Source organism: Alternaria novae-zelandiae (assembly GCF_023758075.1).
Source record: "Alternaria novae-zelandiae strain BMP 2774 chromosome Unknown scaffold_5, whole genome shotgun sequence".
Taxonomy (NCBI): Eukaryota; Fungi; Ascomycota; class Dothideomycetes; order Pleosporales; family Pleosporaceae; genus Alternaria; species Alternaria novae-zelandiae.
Window position 1 is genome coordinate 1,599,180 of NW_026056965.1, and position 21,893 is coordinate 1,621,072.

The 21,893-nt window shown below is 54.0% G+C and overlaps 9 protein-coding genes and 1 non-coding gene across 10 annotated transcripts; 8 read left to right on the forward strand and 2 right to left on the reverse strand.

Annotated features, from left to right (window-relative positions):
* The first annotated feature begins 168 nt into the window (after nt 1–168).
* On the forward strand, nt 169–256 carry J4E88_003533. The gene has a single exon. It is a non-coding gene; the product is annotated as a tRNA-Ile (tRNA).
* Nucleotides 257–2,249: 1,993 nt separating this feature from the next.
* Nucleotides 2,250–3,380, reverse strand: KRR1 (ribosomal RNA assembly protein krr1; the record flags this gene model as incomplete). The annotated part of the gene is made up of 3 exons (XM_049397184.1): nt 2,250–2,642; nt 2,695–3,264; nt 3,321–3,380. The coding sequence occupies 3 exons, from the start codon at nt 3,378–3,380 to the stop codon at nt 2,250–2,252; spliced, it is 1,023 nt and encodes a 340-aa protein (XP_049257526.1).
* Nucleotides 3,381–3,930: 550 nt separating this feature from the next.
* On the reverse strand, nt 3,931–5,259 carry J4E88_003535 (uncharacterized protein; the record flags this gene model as incomplete). The annotated part of the gene is made up of 4 exons (XM_049397185.1): nt 3,931–4,128; nt 4,179–4,763; nt 4,812–4,906; nt 4,959–5,259. 4 exons carry the CDS (start codon nt 5,257–5,259, stop codon nt 3,931–3,933), a joined length of 1,179 nt encoding a protein of 392 aa, XP_049257527.1.
* A 206-nt stretch (nt 5,260–5,465) lies between these two features.
* Nucleotides 5,466–6,924, forward strand: J4E88_003536 (uncharacterized protein; the record flags this gene model as incomplete). Its single annotated transcript, XM_049397186.1, has 2 exons — nt 5,466–5,821; nt 5,907–6,924. 2 exons carry the CDS (start codon nt 5,466–5,468, stop codon nt 6,922–6,924), a joined length of 1,374 nt encoding a protein of 457 aa, XP_049257528.1.
* Nucleotides 6,925–7,666: 742 nt separating this feature from the next.
* J4E88_003537 (uncharacterized protein) lies at nt 7,667–8,926 on the forward strand (the record flags this gene model as incomplete). Its single annotated transcript, XM_049397187.1, has 4 exons — nt 7,667–7,696; nt 7,750–8,003; nt 8,066–8,627; nt 8,681–8,926. 4 exons carry the CDS (start codon nt 7,667–7,669, stop codon nt 8,924–8,926), a joined length of 1,092 nt encoding a protein of 363 aa, XP_049257529.1.
* A 1,347-nt stretch (nt 8,927–10,273) lies between these two features.
* Nucleotides 10,274–11,591, forward strand: J4E88_003538 (uncharacterized protein; the record flags this gene model as incomplete). Its single annotated transcript, XM_049397188.1, has 2 exons — nt 10,274–10,377; nt 10,433–11,591. 2 exons carry the CDS (start codon nt 10,274–10,276, stop codon nt 11,589–11,591), a joined length of 1,263 nt encoding a protein of 420 aa, XP_049257530.1.
* Nucleotides 11,592–13,790: 2,199 nt separating this feature from the next.
* Nucleotides 13,791–14,904, forward strand: J4E88_003539 (uncharacterized protein; the record flags this gene model as incomplete). Its single annotated transcript, XM_049397189.1, has 3 exons — nt 13,791–14,436; nt 14,543–14,764; nt 14,816–14,904. The coding sequence occupies 3 exons, from the start codon at nt 13,791–13,793 to the stop codon at nt 14,902–14,904; spliced, it is 957 nt and encodes a 318-aa protein (XP_049257531.1).
* Nucleotides 14,905–17,071: 2,167 nt separating this feature from the next.
* Nucleotides 17,072–18,095, forward strand: J4E88_003540 (uncharacterized protein; the record flags this gene model as incomplete). Its single annotated transcript, XM_049397190.1, has 2 exons — nt 17,072–17,414; nt 17,647–18,095. The coding sequence occupies 2 exons, from the start codon at nt 17,072–17,074 to the stop codon at nt 18,093–18,095; spliced, it is 792 nt and encodes a 263-aa protein (XP_049257532.1).
* Nucleotides 18,096–18,829: 734 nt separating this feature from the next.
* Nucleotides 18,830–19,624, forward strand: J4E88_003541 (uncharacterized protein; the record flags this gene model as incomplete). The annotated part of the gene is made up of 1 exon (XM_049397191.1): nt 18,830–19,624. One exon carries the CDS (start codon nt 18,830–18,832, stop codon nt 19,622–19,624), a length of 795 nt encoding a protein of 264 aa, XP_049257533.1.
* A 212-nt stretch (nt 19,625–19,836) lies between these two features.
* J4E88_003542 (uncharacterized protein) lies at nt 19,837–21,846 on the forward strand (the record flags this gene model as incomplete). The annotated part of the gene is made up of 1 exon (XM_049397192.1): nt 19,837–21,846. One exon carries the CDS (start codon nt 19,837–19,839, stop codon nt 21,844–21,846), a length of 2,010 nt encoding a protein of 669 aa, XP_049257534.1.
* Nucleotides 21,847–21,893: the final 47 nt, after the last annotated feature.

A 21,893-nucleotide genomic window follows, 5' to 3' on the forward strand; every position in this document is an offset into this window, starting at 1 on the left:
TCGGGTATAAAGAAATCCCTTCCAAACCAGCGTCAAAGACCCCACTCGTCCGCAAAGTTCTAGTTATGGTAACGACTCCACGATCGCTTGATATCCAGTGTAGATAAAACAATCATGGTAATATCCATTCTATTTTGACATTTTTTCATCCAATTACAAGACAACATCGGTCGCTTAGCTCAGTTGGTTAGAGCGTGGTGCTAATAGCGATTTCGCCGTAACGCCAAGGTCGCGAGTTCGACCCTCGTAGTGACCACTAAAGTCCTTTCTTTTTGCTCTTTTTTTACCTCTAGTGAGGATTCTATGTCAAAAACTCTATTCTGGAGGTCTAGTAGGTTCATCTGTAGCCCGCGTCGCAAGTTCGACCCTCAAATCCATCGTCTCGGGCCTGACTGTCAATCTCTCTTTTCCACCTTCGCTCAAGAAGGATTCCTCGAAGATAATACCTAAAGCGAGACATGTTGACAGATTTGCTTCATTTTCACTCTATTTCAACGCCGTTCAAAGTCTTCGCCTCCAACTCCAATGCCCCTCCACATCCCTCATCAACCCCTCCCAAACCCTCCAATTCACCGTCCAAACCCCATCCTTCATCTCAATCGCCTCCTTCGCCTTCCTTGCATACTCCACCGCCATCTCCTTCTCCCCAACAGCACTATACGCCAACGCCGCGAAACCATACGCCGTGTCCAGAAACCCTTCAAGCCCTTCTCCGCGATAGATACTCAGTAGACCTTCCGCCATGGCGGGTGAAGCCGAGGAAGTGGGTGTCCAGTCGTTGAGTTGGGATTGGAGGTGCTGGATGTGGGAGAGGGTGGCGTCGGAGGAGGGGGAGAGGCAGCGCGGGCAGGTGCATGTGAAGTGGAAGCCGGATTGGAGGTGGGATTGGCGGGAGGATGTTGGTTCCAGGGGTGAGGTATCTGTGGGGGTTAGAGCAATCTTGTCGAAGAGGAGAGGAGAGGGGGCTTACATGATATGGTGATCTCCTCGCCTGTGGCAATCGGTCGTGTAACACGTACCGTGTGCGTCAAAAAGTTGGTGTCGATGACGTATTGCGCACTATTGCAGCCTCGTCAGCATGCCCTCCGTTTCTCTCCTCTTCGTCTCCCCTTGATGAATTTGCGTGAAAGGAACAACATACTTCGGCGCACACGCATGATTCAATCTCGACGTCTCCGGCCAAACCGCCAGATGATTCGCTCCCCCAACCACCACCTGAAACGTATTCGCCTTAACCACATCCTGCACCTTTACCCTCTCATCCCCATATACCGTCGCCAAGCCCAGAAACTTCTCTTTTAAATCTCTGGGTAACTGCTCGATCGCAAGCCGCCAAAGCTGTTCGCGATCTAACGTCGAGAGCTCGGATTCTAGATATGCGATAAAAGCGGGGGTGTGCCTTGTTACCACGTCGCCGAAGTTGAGGGGCTTGATGGCGAGCATGCCGATGCCTTTTCCGGGGAGGGGGGCTGTGGTGTAGACATCGCTTGGTGTGTTGACATTATCCGAAGCAAGGGCTGAGGGATTGAGGAAAGCGGGTAAAGAGGCGAATTGCTGGGCTAGAGATGGTGTTGTGACGATTGAGATTCCGCGGCCTTGGCTGAAGGTATCGTCTGTGTAGATGCAGAGCGTGTCATTTATACCCGAGAGATGTGGTGTGCAGAGGGGTTGGTGGGACCATGGTGCGTAGGGTGAGTTTTGTTTCTTGGTTTGTGAGTTTGGAAGAAGGGATGATGGGGAGCAGGATGCGTAGTCTTGGGATCCGTCAAGTGAGGTTTGGAGAGAGAGGGTGTAGAGGGGACTTTGTTGCCGGCATTGTTGATGCCAAGGTATTGTCGAAGACCCAACGCATGCAGCGTGTGCTATAAAATTGAGATGGCTCCGCATTTTGGATTTCCGGTAAGGGCACATGGGAACTGACCAGGCGGTTAATATGGGTTCGTGTTAACATGATGAAGAGCGTGCGAAGTCGAGTTGCGTAAGATGGCATGTTGGCGGATGAGACGCAAGACGTTTGGCATGTGTCGCTAAGTATGGAGCGCCAAGCCGTAGGCTTACTTGAGCGCAAGAAGCGTCAATTGAGCGAGACGTAATGGTAGTAATACAGAATTGGGTATTTGAACTTATCAAGCTAACCTAAACACCTGTCAATGCTTTTATGGTGTTCTCCCAAGAAGAAAGGAATGCGCCCATACTCCACATCCAGCAACGCGACACTGCCGCCACGAACTCGCATCGCATATTACATCTCAAGCAGCCTCGCCCTCGGAGCTGCGCTTCTTCTTCTTCTTCTCCTTACCCTCGCCCTCTTCCCGTTTCCGCTTCTTCTTTTTCTTCTCCCCGCCATCTTCCTCGGGCGCAACGTATTCTGCCATTCTCTCTTTCCGCTTTGCGTCCATCTTGTCCTTCATCTTGTCTTCCCGCTCTTCCTGCACCTTCCTCTCCTTGGCATGCTTGCCCAGGAAGTATTCTCCGCTCTCGATCTGCAGGTCGACCTTGCTCTTCTCCTGCGGCGGCGGGAACGGTGTGTATGTCTTCTTCGTCTTGTCGGTGACTTTGTGGGGTACGCGGCGTTTGCTGAGGGAGCGCTTCTTGAAGTTGGGGAGGAAACGGTCCCAGCTCTCGTTGACTAGCTCGGGGTCCTGGGGAAAGTCAGTCTGGGTATCTCATATAGCTTGTGCATGTAGAGCCTACCTTGGCGAGCTCCTTCTTGATCATGAGCTCCTTGATCGCGTAAATGGGGTGGATGTTGTGCATCGTGTCCTCGACAATGCGCCGGACCTGCTTGAGGCCTTTGTACGGACCCATAGCCGCGACTGTGTTTCCTTGCACCAGCAGATATGTCTCCGTGAGCAACTCCAGCGCCTTGAGCGTCGATCCGTTTGGCCCCAATATGCGCTGCCGCCTCTTGACGAAGCGATCTTTGTTTCCGACCAAATTCCGTATCTTGATAATGTCCATGGCCACCTCATCCTCCAGAATCTTGACTGCTTGCGGCGCCGGCACGCTTCGCGCAAGTAGCTTGATCAGGTCTCGCGCATTCAATATCGCCGCCGGGTCGTATGTCTTTTGCGTCGTCCATACCGTCATGGAGCCCTCGACCAAGTTGAGCTCGCAGCCCACACCCTGTTTCTGCAGCGCTTGCGTGATAAACTTCCATGATCCCTTCAGATACTGTTCGCGATACTTGGGGAAAAGCGTGCTGAAGCGGGACTCGTCGGTGAAGGCGCCGGCCGTGTTGTCTTCGGGCTTGAAGGGCTCGATCTGCGCGAGCGTTAAAGATGAACTTTTACATGCGCGCAGTTCCGGCGCAAACGTACCTTCCACTTGTCGATGTCATCGGTATCCCAGGGCTTCTCCGCATTGTGAGTGGACGGCATGGTGGGCGATTCGGTGTTGGTCAGATTGCGATTGGGTGCGGGTAACTTTTTTCTAGAAGTTGCACTTTCACGCCAGGCGCGCTAAGATTCTGCCACCGCCCTAGCCACATCGGATCTGACAGTGCTAACTCCGCAACACCTACTCCTTCACTCAATCTAGCATCACCTCATCGCATGCGCTCTTCTTCCAAGCGTTCAAACTCGTGTTTCTACCGGTACCACAGCTGAGATATCAGCTGATCGAAAAGTATTTATGAAGTGGGCGTATGGCGCTGAAACTGAGGGGAGTATCTGGGCCATGTCCAATGGATTGGTTGGTTGGAAGGGGATGTAGCGGTCCAGATTCTGGAGTGAGCCATCGGAAAATGTGATTGTTGTGGACAACTTGCAGACTGTCCCAAATTTGCGCTGCACGTTGATCAGCATGGACGGAAATGAAATATGCCATGTTTCTCATTCTGCTTTCGCGGAAAGCTATCTACAAACTCCAACTATGAGTCTCAGCCGTGCTGCCCCCCCATCAAACGGTCGTTGCCATTTCAACAACATCCTATAGCACCTCAAACTCGTAGTACACGTACGCCGTGTACTCTTGCTCCATCTGACCAGCTTGTGCCATGTCAGTAGACAGAGCCTGGTCGTCCTTCTGGATGCGACCCTTGCTGTCGCGGCCGAAGGCGTTGCCGCCGAGGTATGCGTAAGCCGAATCGAGATTTGACTTCGCCTTCTTCGCTGACTTTGGATCGGTCTGGGAAAGTTAGCAGGTACGTGGTGGGTTTCGTGGTACGCCAAACTCACCTGGACTATGCCGCATACAAAGTCGAGCGGTAGACCGTATCGCAGCACCGTCTCGACAAACACCCTCAACGCCATGACGTGAATCCAGATCATGGCGCTTTCACTATATCCTGTGCGGCCCAGCCGTAACGCCTCGCCCCAGAGCTTCTTCTCGTTCTTGGCTAATTGTTCTGCCTCCTTGGCCTCCTCTTCCTTGTTGCCCTCCTTGTACTGGTACTCTCTCGGTGTCCACCGCTTTTCTCTGCACTTGTGCACAAACTCGTTGGAATGCTTCTTGAAGGTGGTGACAGCGAACAGAGTGAATTCTGAGTCTTTGGCCAGTTCGTTGGCAGAGCGGGGCACGACCATCGGACACAGCTCCTCGTAGTCTTTGTAGAAGTCCTTTACGTTGTTGTTCGGGACGGCGATGAGATGCGTATCGAGGTATTCCGAGTCGCGGACGATGGATTTGGGGTTTACGACGTTGACGAGGGACTTGGTCGCGAGGTTTCCTGTGCGCTTGCGCTCGGCGGCTTGGAGGGCGCTCTTGGTCTGGTTGTACTGGCTGAACTTGGACTTGACGTCGTTGTCGATGCCTTGAATTTCCTGTACTTATCAGCCATAGCTACAGCATGATAGGTGTGTAAGGTTCACCTTCTGCAGAGAGTCTATGAGGTCTGCAATGGGCTTGTCGGCCCGGTACTTGACCTTGTTCCACTGGAAGTTGCGCAGATACTGGTCGACAGGCTCTACGTCATGTGAGCTGCTGGTCTACAATCGTATACTGCGCAGTCCACCTACTGTCGTTGATGGTCTTCTGCTGTTGTATCTTGCCCTCGTCGCCGTCGAGTATCTGCCTCAGGCTGTCGCCGACCTTGGCGACTACCGCCTCGCAGGCATTGTTAAGCTTGGAGAGGTCATCCGCCTGCTGGACGAGTGCATCGAGGGTTCCGATCTTGAAGTTGGGTATGGCAAAGGGCGAGGTGGTGCCCACGTCATTGGTCACGGTGGAGCGCAGGGCAGTCAGGGCGTCGTCTTGGTGGTTCGAGGGCGAGATGGACGTCGGCAGCGACACCAGCAGGTACTTGCTCCCCTTGGACATGGTTGCTGCGGTTCGTCTGGGGCAGTCGCGGCGCGATATACAGAGTTATGGGAACGATGGCCGTTTCGGTGGATGGAATCCAGTCGGGGGAGCTTGGGCCTCGTCGGGGCCTAGGGTGCTGGGAGCTGCCGTCATTGGCGATATATAGTCGGCCGTGTATACCCGTCGGGGAACGAAACACCAGAATTCCTCCTCACCCACGCAAGATGGCCTCGAAAAAAGCTGCTCTGGCGATGCGCCCGGCCGTCAATGGTCTTGCGCCGCGCATTTGGAGGGCAGAATACGCCCAGGTCGCGAGTTACTCCACAAGAACGCGCGCGACTCCAGCCCCACGTCCCCGCAACCTCACTCGACTATCGCAGCAGCAGGTCCGGTATGCTTCCTCTGCAGGCGCAAACGAGCAACTGGGCAAGACGGGCCTATACGAACTTCACAGCAAGTATGGCGCCAAGTTTGTGCCCTTTGGCGGATATGCCATGCCGGTCCAGTACAGCGACATGAGCATCATCGACTCTCACAACTGGACGCGCGAGAAGGCCAGCTTGTTCGACGTTGGACACATGTAAGTTGAGTGACGAAGAACCCATATTCATTCCCATGAATACTGTTATTCAATACCCAATCACGTTCAGCGCTAATTCGGTCAGGGTCCAGCACCACTTTTCTGGGCCTGGCGCCGAAGCCTTCCTCGAGAGCATCACCCCGTCGTCGCTGTCGTCGCTCCCCGTGCGCCAGTCCACGCTGTCAACACTGCTGCACTCCACCGGCGGCATCGTCGACGACACGGTTGTCACGCGTCTCCCCGACCGCTTCTACGTCGTCACCAATGCCGGCTGCAGGGAAAAGGACACGGCCTACTTCAAGACGCAGCTAGAGGCCTGGAAGAATGCACACCCCGACCAGCCCGTAGAGTGGAACATACTCGATGGCCAAGGTCTGGTCGCCCTCCAGGGCCCGCTGTCCGCCGAGATCCTGTCGCGCGTACTAGACGACAAGTCCAAGAAGGACCTCGAATCGCTCTACTTCGGTCAATGCGCCAACGCCGTCATCAAGGGCACCGATGCCGAAGTGCTCGTCAGCAGGGGTGGATACACGGGTGAGGATGGGTTCGAGATTAGCATTCCTGCATATGCCACCGAAGCCGTGACCCAGTTCCTGCTCGATTCCGCCAAGGATGAGTTGCGTTTCGCAGGTCTAGGAGCGCGCGACACCCTCAGACTAGAGGCGGGCATGTGCTTGTACGGCCACGATCTTGATGACACGACCACACCAGTCGAGGCCGGATTATCTTGGATCATCGGTAAGGACCGCCGCGCAAAAGGCGGCTTCCACGGTGATTCCGTCATCTTGCAGCAACTGAAGAAGAAGTCCGAGGGCGGTGGTGTGTCACGGCGTCGTGTCGGGCTCATTGTAGAAGGATCGCCTGCACGAGAGGGTGCTGAGATTGTTGACGGGGCCGGTGAGAAGATTGGCACCATCACTTCTGGCTGCCCTTCGCCCACCATGAAGAAGAATATCTCGATGGGTTATGTCAAGGACGGTATGCACAAGGCAGGAACTGAAGTTGAGGTCATTGTGCGTGGCAGGAAGAGGAAGGCTGTCGTGACTAAGATGCCCTTCATTCCCAGTAAATACTACAAGCAACCAGCGAACATCAAGGCATAGGCCTCGTGCTGGAGACGGAGCTGCGAAGAAACTAGTATAACTTCAATTCGTCATCTTTCTCGGTCGTGTCGTTTTCGATGTTCTTAACAACAGCTCCAAGTCTGCGGATATCCATCGGCATTACGTGCCCGATCTCCGAGCAGCAAACGACCATACGCCGACAGATACAGGGACAGTTGTCGCTTCCTCATCGGCCTTTCTATCAAAGTCAAACACGCGTTCCATCAACTAACGGCGTCGTTCGGATCGTACAACGACGTAACGCGGCGAGAGATGCCGACCGGCGCCGTCACAATGCCGCTAACACTGGGTCGCGGCATCTGCGGCATCAACGCTTGTAACGACGCATCGACGTCGATGTTGAACATCAGTCCACAATTCTATTGTCTGGTGCAGTCGTTGCGAGTGTTCCTGTGCTCTCATTCGACTTCGTCGCTCTCATTCGATCTCGTTATCGGCAGATGACACCATGTGAGGAGAAGCACGTCAATTAACCGGCTGCAGGCCCAGTTGCAGGGAAGATGCTCCTGGCGCTACTCTGACAAACAGTGAGTTGTCTAGAATGGAGCGTGAGGGTGTATGGAGACTGTTGTGTAACCAGAGAGGAGGGGGTTGGAGGAGGGGATTTGGGTATTTAAGAGGTGATGAGGACGCTCTCGATTCTGGGCATCATCCTTCACAGTTTCAACTTCCATCTACTATCCAAACACACCTACCACTGCAAAGTCTCCATCTCGCCACCATGCCTCTTACCAAGTACAAAGCCGCCTGTGTACGTGTCCACCCTTACTTTCCCCCTACGCCCTCCATCTGATCAAAGTACAGGTCACATCCGAGCCCTGCTGGTTCGACCTCGAAGCCGGCGTCCAAAAGACCATCAACTTCATCAAAGAAGCCGGCGACGCAGGCTGCAAGCTCATCGCCTTCCCTGAAGTATGGATCCCCGGCTACCCCTACTGGATGTGGAAGGTCAACTACCAGCAATCGCTTCCCATGCTCAAGGGGTACCGTGAGAACTCTTTGCCTATGGACTCGGAAGAGTTTCGTCGGATTCGCCGCGCTGCGAGGGATAACCAGATGTAAGCACTGCCCAGGTGTGATCCTGCATTTGGAGACTTAGATTGACTGACATCCCGCACAGCTACGTCTCCCTCGGCTTCTCCGAAATCGACCACGCAACGCTGTATCTCGCGCAGGCCCTAATCGATCCCACAGGCGAAGTCATCAACCACCGCCGCAAGATCAAGCCCACCCACGTCGAGAAGCTCGTCTACGGCGACGGCGCAGGCGACACCTTCAAGTCCGTCACCAGCACTGAACTCGGTCGCTTGGGTCAGCTCAACTGCTGGGAAAACATGAACCCCTTCCTCAAAGCGCTCAACGTGTCCGAAGGCGAGCAGATCCACATCGCCGCCTGGCCCGTCTACCCGGGTAAAGAGACGCTCAAATATCCTGACCCGGCGACGAATGTGGCGGATCCGGCGAGTGATCTTGTTACGCCGGCGTATGCTATTGAGACGGGGACGTGGACGCTTGCGCCGTTTCAGAGGTTGAGTGTGGAGGGGCTGAAGAAGACGACGCCGGAGGGGGTGGAACCGGAGACCGACCCTTCGACTTACAACGGCCATGCGCGTATCTACCGCCCTGATGGCAGTCTCTACTCCAAGCCCGACAAGGACTTTGATGGTCTTCTCTTTGTTGATGTAAGCTCTCCTCACCACCAATCCAGCCTGATAGGTCCACTGACATATCGTAGATCGATCTCAACGAGTGCCACCTCACCAAAGCGCTGGCTGACTTCTCGGGCCACTACATGCGTCCTGATCTCATCCGTTTGTTGGTTGATACTCGTCGCAAGGAGCTCGTTACGGAGGCCGATACGAACGGTGGGATTGCGACGTACACTACGAGGGAGCGCTTGGGGCTGAATGTCCCGCTTGATGCGCAGGCGCCTAAGGGGAAGGCGGGTGCGGGGGATGCGGCCGTGAGCTCTGCTGTCTAGACTTGGGATGATGCGACAAAGGTTCTGGTGTCGTTCGATCAATGGATTTGATTAGCTATAGCGGCAGTTCAGGCACTACATACAAATTGAATATCTCCACTCCTTACAACTACCTCATCTCTCAGACTCCCGACATACACCCCGCCTACACCCTTCGCAGTTAGCTTGATCGTGTGGTGGAGTCTGCCTCGGCGCATGCTCAGACTGCACCTCCTGCTGCACCCCGCTCCATTTCAGGAGCCTGTACGAAACCCTCTCAACATAAGAAGCCTCATCCATGATCAGTCTTCCGCGCCAGCTGCACTCACTACAGCGCTGTTTGAACACCTCGGCGTTGTAGCTGCCGTTCTGATACTGCCGTATGAGTATCGTGATCTTCCCGCTTCTCCATGAATCCTTTTCGCACGTGTTGTTGTCACAGCGGAACTGACCCATTACAAAGGTAGAATACTCTTTGCTTGTTCCTACGCTGGTGTTTGTGTTGTTGAACGTAAGCCAAGTGATGTGTGGTGATACTGCGCTTGAGACGTCTTCGTGCAGAGACGGAAACATAAGAGTGGGAGGTGGTACCATGTTCGAGTTATGATTTGACTGAACGTAGACTGTGTGTGAGACCAGAAATGAGATCAAGGGGATGGGAATATATCTTCCAATGAGTTTGCTCGACGAACCATGCGCCCGTGACGCGGGGCTTCCAGTGAGTGCCATTATTTTCCGATGTGATAGTTACGGCTGCCACTTCGCGCCCTTCTGACCCGAACAGTAGCGTATATTGCACGGGCATGGGTGCCTGTTAACCGTGACATGCTCCGTAGAAGCGTGGTTGTCTGTTCCTGAAATTGCGGGATGGAGTGGCGCAAGGCTGGCAAAGACGCTGTACGCGATATGCAACCTTTGGCAACCCCATGTTGAGCCGTTCTATCGCGACGACTGGATATAGATAAACCTTGCATCTAGACTCCATGCACAAAATTCTGCATGTGACGACTGCACTATGCCGCTCTTTGAGCTTTTCCTGGCGTTCCGCATTATTGGCATGCCTAGAACAGTCTAATCGTCGGGAAGTAGTCGACTTATTGGTCTAACACAAACTGTTGTTGTTGGTATTGTCTCTCGGGCTCGAGGAAGACCGCTCAATGTGCGTCGATGGATTCCTCCTAGGCTCGAATGTCATGTAGGAGGTGTGGTGATGATAGGGGAAGTATAGGCGAGATGTGAGCCGGCGCTAGCGCAAAGGGCCGCCGCGGGAGTCATGGATCCTTGTCGCAACTTTACTTTCTCCAAATCTTCCCCACCACCACCGAACTCCCAACTTATGACGCCCGCTACGACTTACATATCATAACAATGGCCGACGCAGACGAAGACGCGTCGCACTTGCGCGTACCTGACGCCGCCGATTACGACCCCACAGAGGAAGCGCAGGATTTCCTGAAGCTTGACAAGCTCACGTACGCCTTCACATGTTGGGCTATCTTTTATCGCATGGCTGACATGATTACTCAGAGCACAAGACAGCGCACATCCCACATTACCTAAGCGCGGCGAGAAGGACTTCGAAAGTCATGAGACGAATCTCCAGCTCGACACACTCGAGGCCTCGCGCCGGGCCATGCACGGCGTCCTCTCGTGGCAGCGCACGCACACACAAAAGGGCCATATCTTGGCCATGTACGACCCGGAGCGCAACATGGCATGCGTCGACAAGGTCCGATCACAGCACTTCCAGACGATAGGAACGAACAAAGGCGGAAGAGAGTGGCTGTTACCAGAAGAAGCATTGTTCTTACTCGAGCGAGGGACATTGGATGTTCGGTGGCCGGTCAAACGAGAGGTGGGCGACAAGACAGTATACAGGACTGAAGATGGCGCGCCAATGAGCTTACAGTCGGCATATGCCGCCTTCATCGGATTCGAGAGCGGCGTCGGTGGAAAGTTGACACTGGAGATGTACAACGTCTACGCAGGACTAAAGAGATCGGGCTACGTCATCTTCAGAACAGGAACATGGGACCACGATAGAGGAGACGTCGTCTTAGCCCCACCTAAGACAGAAGAGACGACCAAAACGGGACCAGGAATAGTCACACGCTTCTTCTCCGATCTATGGCGGCGACTGAGTGAGCCCGCATACCACATCTCATCCGAGCAGCTTGCCTTTGGCCCACTGATCAAGCCCGGCTTGTACCGAAGCTACAACGACGTCTACCGCCTCCTCAAGCTTATACCCACCTACGACCGCTCCGTCCCACCCACCTTCATGCTCCCGCCTTCGTCAAACAACCCATACCGCGTCCACTTCGACGTCTACCGCACCACGGCCCGGTTCAAGAAATCCGCCCGCGGGCCGCCCGACTTCCGCATATGCGTCGTCGACGCACGTTCGACACCTATACCAACGGGCGCACAGCTGAACGATCTCATGGCGCAGGTGCCGGAAGACAGACCCAAGGGCGATGGGGGCCACCCGAACCAGAGACTGAAGCATGGGTGCAGGAATGTGGTAGTGGCGGTCGTGGATAATGGCATACCGAGTTATCTGAGGATCGCGGATGCTCCGTTCGACGAGGTTAAGATTTATGAGCGGTCGGCGCCGAGAGGGAAGGGTGGGGGTAGAGGAAGAGGAGGCAGGGGTAGAGGGAGGGGGAGAGGACGTGGTCGTTGAGCATGAGTGTGCAGCGCATTCATACCACGATCGCCAACAACGGTTCGCCATCGAGATTGCTCAAACAAGAGCTTCGCCTCGACTGCAGAGGTCTCCCGCCGAGCCAGCGGCCCCCGAACTATTATCAGCGTACGGGCACGAAGTGCTCGACAAGTCACCCACTCGTCCACACCGAGGGCCGTGAACACCCGGCTGGTTGTTGCGTCAAGCGTAGTAAGCATACTGGACAACGATCCATGTGTGTTGTCCCCCAGGATTTGGCTAGGGCATGCTTTATCACGCAGTGCATCGCCGGCTAGAGCTCCGAAGAACGACGTTTGGTCAAGCCAAGGATAAGTCGCTGAGGCAAGTGTGAGATGCAGTGGTTCAGGCACACACTCGTGGTACGTGCAAGCTAATAGTTAACCTGCATGCGCCACGCGCTCATACCAAACCCAAGTACCTGGTCTTTTCAAATAACGTTATGCCGAGCTTTGACGCAAAATCGATTTGAGGCCTCTCGGGTGTTGCCGACTGTGTCTGTGAGTTGAGGTAGCTTACACTTGGGTGTGTACAAAGTACAGGTGTGTGAAGCTTTGGCCAAGGTGCACTGACCTCGGAACGGAAAGCCGACAGCAGAATCTGGACCGCTGGAGAACAGTAACGATCTGAGTGAAGCGACACGATGCACACCCTGAGCGGGTTCCTCGCCATCTTTCACACTCAATACCGGCGATCGAACAGGCTCTTGCTAACGATTCCCTAGTCGTCTACGATAGGTACCAGCTCCTTCGAAGCATACCGCAAGGCGGGACCTGCCTCCGGACTCACATAGTGCAGATATTGCGCTACTCACGCGCACCATCCCAATCGTCCGCACGGCAGTCGTCCCGCTCCTCACCATACTAATTCCACGATCGCTACCAAAATGTCACCCCTGCGCCGATCCAAACGTGGGAAGTCGATCAAACGGTTCGCTACGCTAGTGGTGACGATCTAGGATACCGTCATGCCGGCGAGAACGAGGCTTCAATCCAACACTATTTGCGCTATCGTCGCGCACTCCTGATCACAACTTCGATGGTTGGCACGAAACAAGCCCGACCTCCAATCTCATCCAAAGGCGCATTCGATTCTCGGCGCTATCGTTGCGCGGAGCAGGAACATGATATCGGCGGCGTAGTTTGTCTACTCTAGGCCTGCAGCGAGATTCTTGATGGCTTTGTGATAGAGGCTGCATGTCAACAGACAGCTTCGACTTCGATATGTATTTGTCAGTCAACCAATCGTTGAGAGACTATGGTTGTCGAGCAGTTCAAGTATCAAGCAAGACAAGAAGAGCGCTGACAAGGTGTCGATCAAAGACCCACTCCATCTATGAAGACGTTCCGTCGTATCCAACGGCTGCATCGTGGGGAAGGGGACTTTACCCTGTTTGCACATCGGTATCATCAGCAATGGAGATGGTGTTGCACCCTGAAAGCGAACCCCGCGTTGGGCACCATCCCTGGCGAGCACTTATGGTTGCGGGAACTAGTGCTAGCCTGCCTAGTGTCAAACCTTAGATGGCATTCGAGCAAAATGACCGTGTCCGATGGAATGCAAATCGACTGCTTGGCACCTTATCGCATCATCAAGCAACCAGGTCGACGGGCCCGCCCTTTGCGCAACGCGCTAGTGCCCGCCTCGAGATCGTGGCACTCCACTCAAGCCTATAGCGGAACGGCACCCGTACCTTGGAATTGCTTAGACCTTGCGACTCAGGAGAATTGCGCGAAGCGGATCGGGTCCGCACCAATCAAAGTTGACACAAAGCAGGTACCCAGCTCCGGCAGCCTCGCGCACTCCCGATAGCATACACCAAGCGTTCTTCGAGGCCGTTTCCAATACCAAAGTCTAGATTCAGGGCACGTTCACGATGGTGAAGGCCAGACCAGAGGAGGAGACGGCAATTTGCATTGTTCGTCGACATCGATCGAGCTCCTGCCATGGAACAAATCCAAATGATGCTGGTCAAGGGGATGCTCCAAGACAACGGGCTTCGGTTTGGAAAGACATAAAGACCAACCAGTTCTGCTGCATGAAGAAGGCATCCTCAGCATATCCAGCTCTCGCTTTCCAAGCTTTACAGCTTTACCTTCGCTCTTGATCTCTTGTCCTCCTTGGCATCTCTCGCTTCCTTGATCACTACCCCTACTTCGGTCCATCATATCAATCATCATGAAGCTTCTCGCTACCCTCACCTTCTTCAGCGCTTTGGCTGCAGCTGCGCCAGTCCTCGACGCACGCGCTACTACCACTGCGAAGACCTCCAGTGCTCTCAAAACCAGCAGCGCAGCAGCCGTCAAGTCCAGCAGTGCGGTTGCAGTCGTCACTTCGAAGACCAGCAGCGCAGCTGCAGTCGTCACTGCGAAGTCTAGCAGTGCAGCAGTCGTTTCGAAGGCTAGCAGCTCCGCTATTGTCTCCAAGGCAAGCAGCTCTGCCATCGTCTCGAAGGTCAGCAGCGCTGCCAGCTCAGTCATTACTTCGAAGGCCAGCAGCGCAGCCGCCACCACTACGGGTACCGCACCTTTGCTCGGTGTCAATGTCGGTGGATCTTCCTCACCTCTTTTGGGAGTCAAGGTCTCGTCTTCGACCTTGTTGGCCGTCGACGTTAGCCTGGGAGCTTCATCCGTCAAGGCCTCATCGGTAGCCACCATCACTGCGGCGCCCACTTCCGCTCCAGCTACAGCTTCCACCGCTCTGCCGTCTACCTTCTCCGCTCCTGTCCAAGGACAAGGCAAGCTTACGCTGGACAACCTTCCCGCGATGCCGGGCGTGATCGACAAAGCCTTCTCCGGTGTTCTTGGTGCTGCCTATGGTCTCAGTAAGTGATCCATACTTGCAATTTGCTTTCGAAGCGATCAGTCGACTAACTCGCATAACAGTGTCGGGTGCATGCGATTCATCATACAAGTGCAACATCACCGTAGCTGGTACACTCAACAACCTTCTCATTGACGGCAACAACTACGGTACCAACACCAGTGTGGCAGCGTGGTGCGACGGTGGACGCTGCTATGGTGCCGCCAGTGCCCCGTTGAGCGCGACAGCTCCTTTCATCATCACCTGCGATCAGCTCAGTGGTACGCAAGTCTGTTCCGCGACCATCTCTGGCGCGGCAAACGCTATCTTCCAGAACGGCGAGTCTGTTGGTAGGTCTTCATCTGTCCTTACGTCGTAACTCAACGCTGACCTTGCGCTAGAACTCTGGGGCTGGCTTACACCCGCCGGTTACTGCCAGAATGGTGTATGCACCGCATCCATCACGGCTGTTGGCGACCCAATGTACTGAGCGGGATGAATGAGCCGGGATTGTGAGCCGATGAGGACCAATCGAGGAATGTAATGCCGAGGAGGACAAGTGATTCTGTGTTGTGTTGAGTATCTATTTGTCAGGGTTTATAGGCCCGCCTAATATCGTGCTTGCTTTGGGTCCTGCTTTCATAGCTGTTTCGATAGGCTTAATGCAACATGATCTTTCTGACTTATGCCTTGATCAGAGTTGACATCTATGCCTGAACCTGCGGCTCATACCACAGTGGGACGTGTGCGGTTGCCGATTGGACGACTGAAACCACTCTCCAGTATCTGACCCGCACGAGATCAGAAAGAGAAGACACCTACTGCGACTGCGTGTCTGTGTTTGGGTTGTGGGGTCATAAGAAAAGTGGCACTCGCGTGCTAGCGCCGCGCTACGCTCCTCCAACACGTTTCTGTCGACGCGAGTCCTGGAAAGTCCACAATGATTGCGAACCTCTGTGAAGCGCGAGGGCAATCGCAAATGAATTATGCGCATTTCAAATATTCTACGACCTTATTGGCTAAAATCAGTAACCAGGTTCCGCAATTGATGTTACGGTTTCCTGGTCCCCACTACGGCTCCACCTTTATCGCAACGGTGAATACTTCTCGGGGTATTTCGCGACCACGACAAAAGAAAAGGGGGGTTGCTGGCCTGGTCCATGACGTAGGACTCAGATGGGGCATCGTCTGACCTTCCATTTTGCCGATCCAAGGAATCCTTCACGTCTACATCACAACCTTAGAAGGCGTTGTAGGAATTGCAGATGGCTGCAGTTGGTCTGCTTCAACGTAACAGAACAGCAGAAGACACTGCGCACTGCCTGTAAAATTCTCACAATACAGCTTTCAGCAAAAGTCTTAAGAATCATAGTGTTTCGTTCGAACGAAGAGGCTATTGATCTCGTGAACTACGACTCATGAGTGGGTTCATATAGCGTCCATATTAGGTTAATATACCGTCCAACCTGGCTTTATACAACGTCTACAGTGGGTTAATACATTATTCACAGTAGGTCGTAGGATTCAAGAGGCTATCGCTCTCGTGAACAACAACTTATGTGTAGATTTACACAGCGTCTAGAATAGGATAATACAGCGTCCAAACTGAATCGATACAGTATCTATAGTGGGTTGATGCAGCGTCTAAAGTGGATTGTTACAGCGTCGAAAGTGGACGCACAACGAGGTCTAGTCTGCAATGAAGTCACGGATACGCTTAGAATTGAGGACGTTGCCGGACAAGAGCCTACTAAGCTTATCGTGATAAAGACTTTTCTTTCGTGATTAGCGTTCGTAAGACTGTGAGTTGTTAGCGCCTTTGAACGCAGACTGCCGTATAAGTCTCCTGAATGCGCGTCCTTTTACGCACTAGGCAGCCTAAGCGTTCACAATCTATGCAGTCAAGATGCTATCTAACATGTCGATTCCGGGACTAGTACGAGTTCTATGTGCTACGTTAGAACTACCCCTAGAGCCACTTGCGCATACTTTCTTAGCAAGCACAGCTATCTTACTGGGCGTTGTGGTCGTACTCTCGATCGTCGTTAGTACCAGCGGAAAATCGAAACATCCACTAGCAAATCCTCCACGATAGAACCAGACTACCCTCTCAAAACGGATTGAATTTCTTATGAACGGAAGGGCCATACTAAGCGACGCGAGGAAACGCTACGGCAAGCAGCCCTACAGGTTAATTGTTGACACGGGCGAATGTCTTATTCTGCCTCCTAAGTATGCGGCAACAATTCGTAACAGCATAGATCTGAGCTTCGCAAAGGCAATAGAGAAGAACTTCTCGGGACACGTTTCCGGCTTCGAGATGTATGCCGTCTTGCTCCACGAACAAAGACTTGTACAAAACGTTGTGAAGGACTAACTTACCAAATACCTAAGTGAGAAGTAAACAACTACGCGCATGACACGATGCTAACGAAGCTATTCAAGATGTCTTAACAAAGCCTCTCTCGGAAGAAGCCAGTCATGCTCTCGATGTGATATTCGGCCAAGATACGGGTGAGATGACTTCGCTATTCGTCTCAAATGAGTGATTAGACTTGCGAGCTAACCGCCTAGCAGAGTGGAGAGAAACCGTTATAGCAGACAGCATTCTCCAACTGATCGCCCGTCTCTCCACCAGGGTCTTTCTCGGCGACACCATGTGCCGCAACACGGCGTGGCTCGAAGCTTCCAAGGCCTACACGGTAGCAAGCTTCACCATGATTCTCAAAATGACTGCCCTTCCATCCTCGCTCAAGTTCCTCGTTCCTTGGTTCTCCTCTGAGGCGAAGAACGTCTTCAAACATGGAGCCACATGCCGCGCAATCCTCACACCTCTCCTCGCCGAGCGTCGAGCTCTAAAAGCCGAAGCTAGAAGAAACGGCAAACCGGAACCCGTGTTCAACGACATGATCGATTGGTTCGAGCAGAAGAGCGGAGGGACAGGGTACGACCCAGCTCTCTTCCAAATTGCGCTATCTTTCGTAGCGATACATACGACCAGTGAGCTGCTAACGCATGCCATAACCTTGCTGGGGAACGAACCACACTACGTTGCGGCATTAAGGGAGGAGATCGTCAGGGTACTGACAGCCGACGGGCTGACCAAGGCAGCGCTTGCAAATCTCACGTTAATGGATAGCGCGTTGAAGGAGTCGCAGCGGTATAGACCCGCTGCATTCCGTAAGTCGTTCAGTCGAAGCCGAAAAAGAACTCCAAGCTGACCCTGCTCCAGTAACAATGCGTCGTCAAGCACGGCGCACCGTCGTCCTCCCCGACGGCCTCGTCATCAACAAAGGCGAGCAGATCGCCGTCGACGGCTTCAACATGTCAGACCCCAATGTCTACCCCGATCCACACAGATACGACATATACCGCTACCAGCGCATGCGCACCAGCACCGACCGCGCCACAGTCAGCCAAGCGCATCTCGTTTCCACCGGTCCCAATAATCTGTCATTTGGACATGGCGCACAGGGCTGCCCAGGCAGGTTCTTCGCTGCGAATGAGATGAAGATTGCCCTGTGCCATTTGCTGCTCAAGTACGATTGGGAGTTGGCTGAGGGGACGGATCTGGAATCGAGGTTCTTGTTTGGCGAGACGGAGGCGCTGAGTAAAGGGAATACGCTGAGGTTTAGACGGAGGAGGGAGGAGATTGATTTGGAGGGGCTGGCTTATGTGTGATTGGGCTTGAGCAGACGTGTAGAGTAGCGATACACCTACTGACCATGACATCATCCATGGATGTTGGTGTACATGTAGCACGAATGGATTAGAAATCGAATTGGCACGATAAGGAACATTGCGCAGGAATGATGAAGCGACCGCTGACATGAAGCTCGATGCATCGCGCGCCTTCAGGAAGCACTGGATGAGGAAGAGGAGGGCGCGTCGAACATACGATCTGCCTGACCACAATGGAGTGTTGTGATGCTGGTGTTGCTGCGGGCGGGCGGGCGTGATGAGGGCCGCCAAGGATTAGCGCGTAACGGGTTCGACCGCCATTGCCCGAGCTTCCGCACGCCGTCTCACCTCCTGTACTCCATTCACCACCTGTGCGCATTCCGATGCTGGCCGTGAGACTTTCGCATTTGCCTATCATGTTGCGGTATCACCCGACGAGAATTCGGACACTATGATGGCCTTGCTCGGAAGACATCATTTTACACCAGCACCCGGCGAGTTGATCAAGTCTCCGGGATGATGCGTCGCGGTGGAAACCTTCGGAAACATTACAGTAATCAGCCCTCGAGGTTGCTCAACGTCGGCATGATTCCTAGAAGTATACGAAAAGTTTCCGTTCCTTCAGACGATCCTGTACACGTAGGGATGTATATATACGCATCACGAAGCCAGACCAAAGATGCGACGCGCGCATCAGTCTGGTCACGCTACAACCTCACCATTCCCAACTTAACATGTCGTCGCAGAACCAGCAGCATGACACAACCGTCTGGATCTGGCCGACGGGCCTGTTCCCTCGCCGGATCGTATACTACCTTCGCGCAAAGAACATCACGTCTTTGATGCTTCAAGAGAAGAACATACATCTTATCCCCATCTTTCTTGACAAAGATCCGCCGACGCCAGACCTCGTCCCCCACACCGGCCTCGAAGCCCGTCCTACCGGAACGTCGGTGCCGGCATTGCGTATCACACATGCCGATGGCACGGTCTTCTGGATATACGAGTCGAATGCGATCATGGAGTACTTCGAAGAAGTCTTCAGCGTGGACAATGGGTATCTGGACGTAAGGGGTGCAACCATACAACAACGAGCTCGGACGAGAGACATCTTGAGTCTGCTCTCCGATGCCATCACTTGGAGCAACGTTGCGCTTGTACATTCGGATCCGAACACGTTGTCCTGGTCGGGCTTGACGGAGGATGAGATGAGTGAGAGTGCGGCAAAGCATGCGCATGGCAAGCTTCACATGCTTCTGTCGCGGTTGGAAGCTCGGATACAAGGAGACGTGGTTGGCAACAAGAGCCAGAGCTTGAGTGGTGATGGCGCACACGTCACATTAGCGGACATTTGTGTCATGGCCCAGGTGAAGTATATGCAGGAGATGTATGGTCTCGATTGGGTGGCCGAACATGGGGTGTTGAGGGTCTGGTATGATAGAAGTAAGGCACAGAGTTGGGTTCCCAGTAGGAGTGCGCTACAGGAAGTTGAGGAAACCGGGGATTGGACCGGGATGCTTGGCATGTAAGAGTGGCAGTATGTAGTTGAAAGATGCCCGGTTGAATCCGTACTGCCTCCAGTCTGGATTGTGCACTGTTCCGCTGTTCCGATGTCGTTGCGCCGCTCTCGAGGTGCGGGGCTTGGGGCAGCCGCCAAGAATGAGCTGAAGCGGGGCGTCAATCCAGCCACTTCCGCGGTCATGCGCACCGTCCCACCTCGGATCTCGCAGCATGCACACCTATGGAAGCTGACGCGCGACCGCCAGCCAGAGCCTCACCCTTCTCGGAACCCGCCGATGAGAGCTCTATTCGTCTACTCCGCTTCTCGCAGCCTGAAGATGGCGTCTTCGTTGGCAAGCTGCAGAAGTTCCCCATTGCCAGCGCGCCTCATTACTACACAGCCAGCTATGTGTGGGGCGAGCGCAAGTACAAAGGTGCAAAGATCAACCTAAAGACTGGTGGATTACCCATCCTACACAGCCTCGTACCATTCATCCATATGGTCACTCGCCATGGCGACTTCAGGGCCACGGACTGGTGGTGGATTGACTCGCTGTGCATCAACTTGGATGATCCCAGCGAACGCGAGAAACAGGTGCGCATTATGGCAGATATCTACAAAAGAGCTAGGCGAGCAATAATATGGCTGGGTGAGGAGAAAGAAGATGGTAGCGACTGCACCGATGCCATCGACTTCATGCACTACCTATCCACCTTGCAGATTGGGTTCAATGGAGACGACCAGGCCATGCGTAAAAAGCTCCAGAACTCCGAGTTCACCGACAAGTGTGTCGCCGTCACTAATTTGCTCGCCAGGCCATGGTGGACAAGGGTCTGGACGTTACAAGAGTTTGTCTTGCCAAAAGAGGCGAAACTATACTGCGGCGTGGGTAGTATCAGCCGCGGGAGGTTCAAAAGTGCCATCTACAGCATCTTCCTTTGCAGCACCATCAGCAAAGACTTCGAACACGAGCTTGTTCCGCGGAAGCTCTTTGATGGAGCCTTCAATCGCCGCCGCATCCATCAATGGCACACTAAGCCAGCCTCAATCGGTATCAATCTGATCGCTATCATGGCGTACCTGGGGAATCACTCCGCCTCCGACAGTAGAGATCGCATTTACTCCGTGTTAGGTTTGATCACTGAACGAGACCGAGACCTTATCGGACCCGCTGAATATACCACCAGCGTCGCGCACCAATTCGCACGACTTGTTCGATCTTCCTGGACCGTCCATCGGTCCTTGGATATCGTCTGCTTTGCGCATCTATTCTGTCCCAATGCCGCTGTCAGCGACCCCGGCGTCGAAGATCTTGTGCCTACCTGGGTTCCAGACTGGAGGACGACAATCGACTTCGCTTCGCCTGTGCCGCTAATGGCAAGCCAAAGTGCGTGTGAGCACATTGGAAACTTCAGACCGCTCAGATCAACCCGCTGGAAAGCCATTTACGATGCTCCTGGAGAGACACTAAGAAAACAGGCAGATGTCACCTTTGCCGCAGACCTGAAGGAGCTCCACTGCAACGGTGTCGTGTTGGACGTCATTCACGGGCTCGGCGGGCTTGACGAGCGGGAATTGCGATGCGAGAGCTTCGTCTGCCGCGAGGCTGGTCATTACCTGATGCAGTCGCGGCAAGACCAGCAGAGCGCTCGGCGAGTCGCAAAGCAGCCTTCCGAGTGGCTTGAGGCCATAGCGCGGTCCTTGGTCATCGACCGCCGAGACAAGTACCTTTGCTTCCAGGCGCCAGATCACTACATCAGCGACTTCCTCTTCTCCTGTCATGCCAGTATTGATGGCGATCCCGTCGACTGGAGCTTTGCAACATGGTTTGAGCGCAACCGTCATGTGATGCTCGACAACATGTCGCTCGAAGACATAGTCCGACAGATACCCACCAAATTTTCCTCACCTGCCCCAACACTGCATCGGCCACCGTCGCATCCCGTACATCAAATGAACGACAAGCTTGACACCTTTCTCTCACGCTTCCACGATACTGTGCGAAAGAAGGCGCGTCGGCTGATGGTTACCGAACAAGGCTATGTCGGGATGGCGCCGTGTCGCGCAAGACCCGGCGATGTCGTGGCTATCCTGTTCGGTTGCAGCATCCCGCTTGTCCTGCGGAAGGTGGCGACACAAGCTGCGTGGCAGGTTGTCGGTGAGGGCTTTGTACATGGCCAAATGAATGGCGAGATTGCAGACGAGCTGAAGAACGGGACGCTCAACGTACGTCGGTTGAGGCTAGTCTGAGCTGCCGCAGCTACTTCTCACGCGCGTGATGCGTCAATAGAAAAAGG